Genomic DNA, 2054 nt, shown 5'->3' with positions numbered 1-2054 from the left:
TCCTCTTCCTCCTCCTCTTCCTCTTCCTCCTCCTCCTCATCCTCCCCTTCTTCTTCCTCTTCCTCATCCTCCTCCTCTTCTTCTTCCTCTTCCTCTTCCTCCTCCTCCTCTTCCTTCTCATCCTCCTCATCCTGCTCTTCTTCCTCTTCCTCCTCCTCCTCCTCATCCTCCTCTTCTTCTTCCTCTTCCTCTTCCTCTTCCTCTTCCTCTTCCTCATCCTCTTCCTCATCCTCCTCCTCCTCCTCTTACTCCTCTTCCTCCTCCTCCTCATCCTCCTCTTCCTCCTCCTCCTCCTCCTCTTCCTCCTCCTCCTCCTCCTCCTCTTCTTCCTCCTCTTCCTCCTCCTCATCCTCCTCCTCCTCTTCTTCCTCCTCCTCCTCCTCCTCCTCCTCTTCTTCCTACTCCTCTTCCTGCTCCTCCTGCTCCTCATCCTCTTCCTCCTCCTCTTCTTCCTCCTCATCCTCTTCCTCCTCTTCCTCCTCATCCTGCTCCTCCTCTTCCTCCTCATCCTGCTCCACCTTCTGCTCCTGGTTTGTTCCCCATGTAGGTATGAAGGTGAGAGAGATCAACATCACAACTGCAGGTCCTCCTCATGTCTCCAACAGCAGCTCTATGGTCATAGCCATCCTGGTACCTTTCTTTGGCCTCGTGTTGGCAGGCCTGGGATTCTATCTCTACAAACAACGGTACGTAGCTTCGGCAACGGTACGTAGCTTCGGCAACCCGATAACAATAATACACGCCACTTAGACAGAGGCTTCTCTCCCACGCCACACAGTGCAGTGAGTGTACAGGAAGCCACACAGTGCAGTGAGTGTACAGGAAGCCACACAGTGCAGTGAGTGTACAGGAAGCCACACAGTGCAGTGAGTGTACAGGAAGCCACACAGTGCAGTGAGTGTACAGGAAGCCACACAGTGCAGTGAGTGTACAGGAAGCCACACAGGACCACGTCTTGTTAATATTGGTTTGGTTGTGTGAATAGAAGTGGAACATATTTCAAGTTTTCACCGTTCGTAGAGAAGTTCTTGACATTTGAGAAGTGGTTGATGCTTTAAAACAGAAGCTGTACAGTAGATTGATGAAGTAGTATTGTCTCATTGACAGATGTGTGTGTGTGTGTACTGTGTCTACTCTATATTGTAGGAAAACAGATCAGACCCAGTACACCGGCTGTTCAGTCCACGAGAACAACAACGGCCAGGCGACGTATGAGAACCCCATGTACGACACCAACACCAAGTCTGCGGAGGGGAAAGTGGTTCGCTTCGACCCCAACCTCAACACCGTATGCACTGTGGTTTGAAGATGTGTGTGTGTGTGCCAAACGCACCGGGGTTTGACGATGCTTTTGCCCAACAGGAAAGCTTGTTCAGAAATGCAGCACGGGTTTGATGCAACACTGCACCGTGGTTTATTGATGCTGTCTGACGAACGGAATTCCCCGAGAGTTCTTTTGGTTTAAAAAAAAAAAAATGGATATCTTGTCTTTTATAATATCTCTCTGCAACGAGTTTCTGAAGACGGCACAGCACAGCCTCGGGAAACAGGAAGGCAAAGCACACCTTCAGGGACAAGAGTTGTGCGTGTTGCGGGGTGAGTCAGCAAGCAGAATGAGACGGTCCTCTTTTTAAAATACATCTTCACCTGATTGGGTGAAGTTATTCCTACCTGCGCTCTGAGAGTGATGCTATGTGAATAATGCCGTTCCCGACATGTTGGTACACAAGAGTCGTTTACGCTCCAGTCAATGCAAACAATGGAGCGTCGTTAAGGCAACAGTCAACGCAAACAATGGGGCGTCGTTAAGGCAACAGTCAACGCAAACAATGGAGCGTCGTTAAGGCAACAGTCAACGCAAACAATGGAGCGTCGTTAAGGCAACAGTCAACGCAAACAATGGAGCGTCGTTAAGGCAACCAAATGGAACCCTAGTCTTTTCCGGATGGAAGTTATCAGAGCTGGGTTCAAATACTATTCAAATTCCTTTAGCCTTCGCTCTAGTCTGCCCCAGAGTGGTGGAGGGGGTTTGTCCTTTTGCGATTATTCTATTT

General features: G+C 49.6%; 1 protein-coding gene across 1 annotated transcript in view; it reads left to right on the top strand.

Annotated features, from left to right (window-relative positions):
- LOC139405583 (CUB and sushi domain-containing protein 3-like) overlaps nt 1-1306 on the top strand; it is a 493337-nt gene extending 492031 nt beyond the window's left edge. The window contains exons 67-68 of the mRNA XM_071147995.1: nt 548-686; nt 1147-1306. Coding sequence (XP_071004096.1) covers nt 548-686; nt 1147-1306 — 299 coding nt within the window. The remainder of the gene's footprint in view (nt 1-547; nt 687-1146) is intronic.
- The last annotated feature ends 748 nt before the right edge of the window (nt 1307-2054 follow it).

The sequence above is a fragment of the Oncorhynchus clarkii genome, chromosome 3 (assembly GCF_045791955.1).
Source record: "Oncorhynchus clarkii lewisi isolate Uvic-CL-2024 chromosome 3, UVic_Ocla_1.0, whole genome shotgun sequence".
Classification (NCBI taxonomy): Eukaryota; Metazoa; Chordata; class Actinopteri; order Salmoniformes; family Salmonidae; genus Oncorhynchus; species Oncorhynchus clarkii.
The sequence above is the reverse complement of the archived record's forward strand: the minus strand, read 5'-3'. Positions and strand labels throughout refer to the sequence as shown.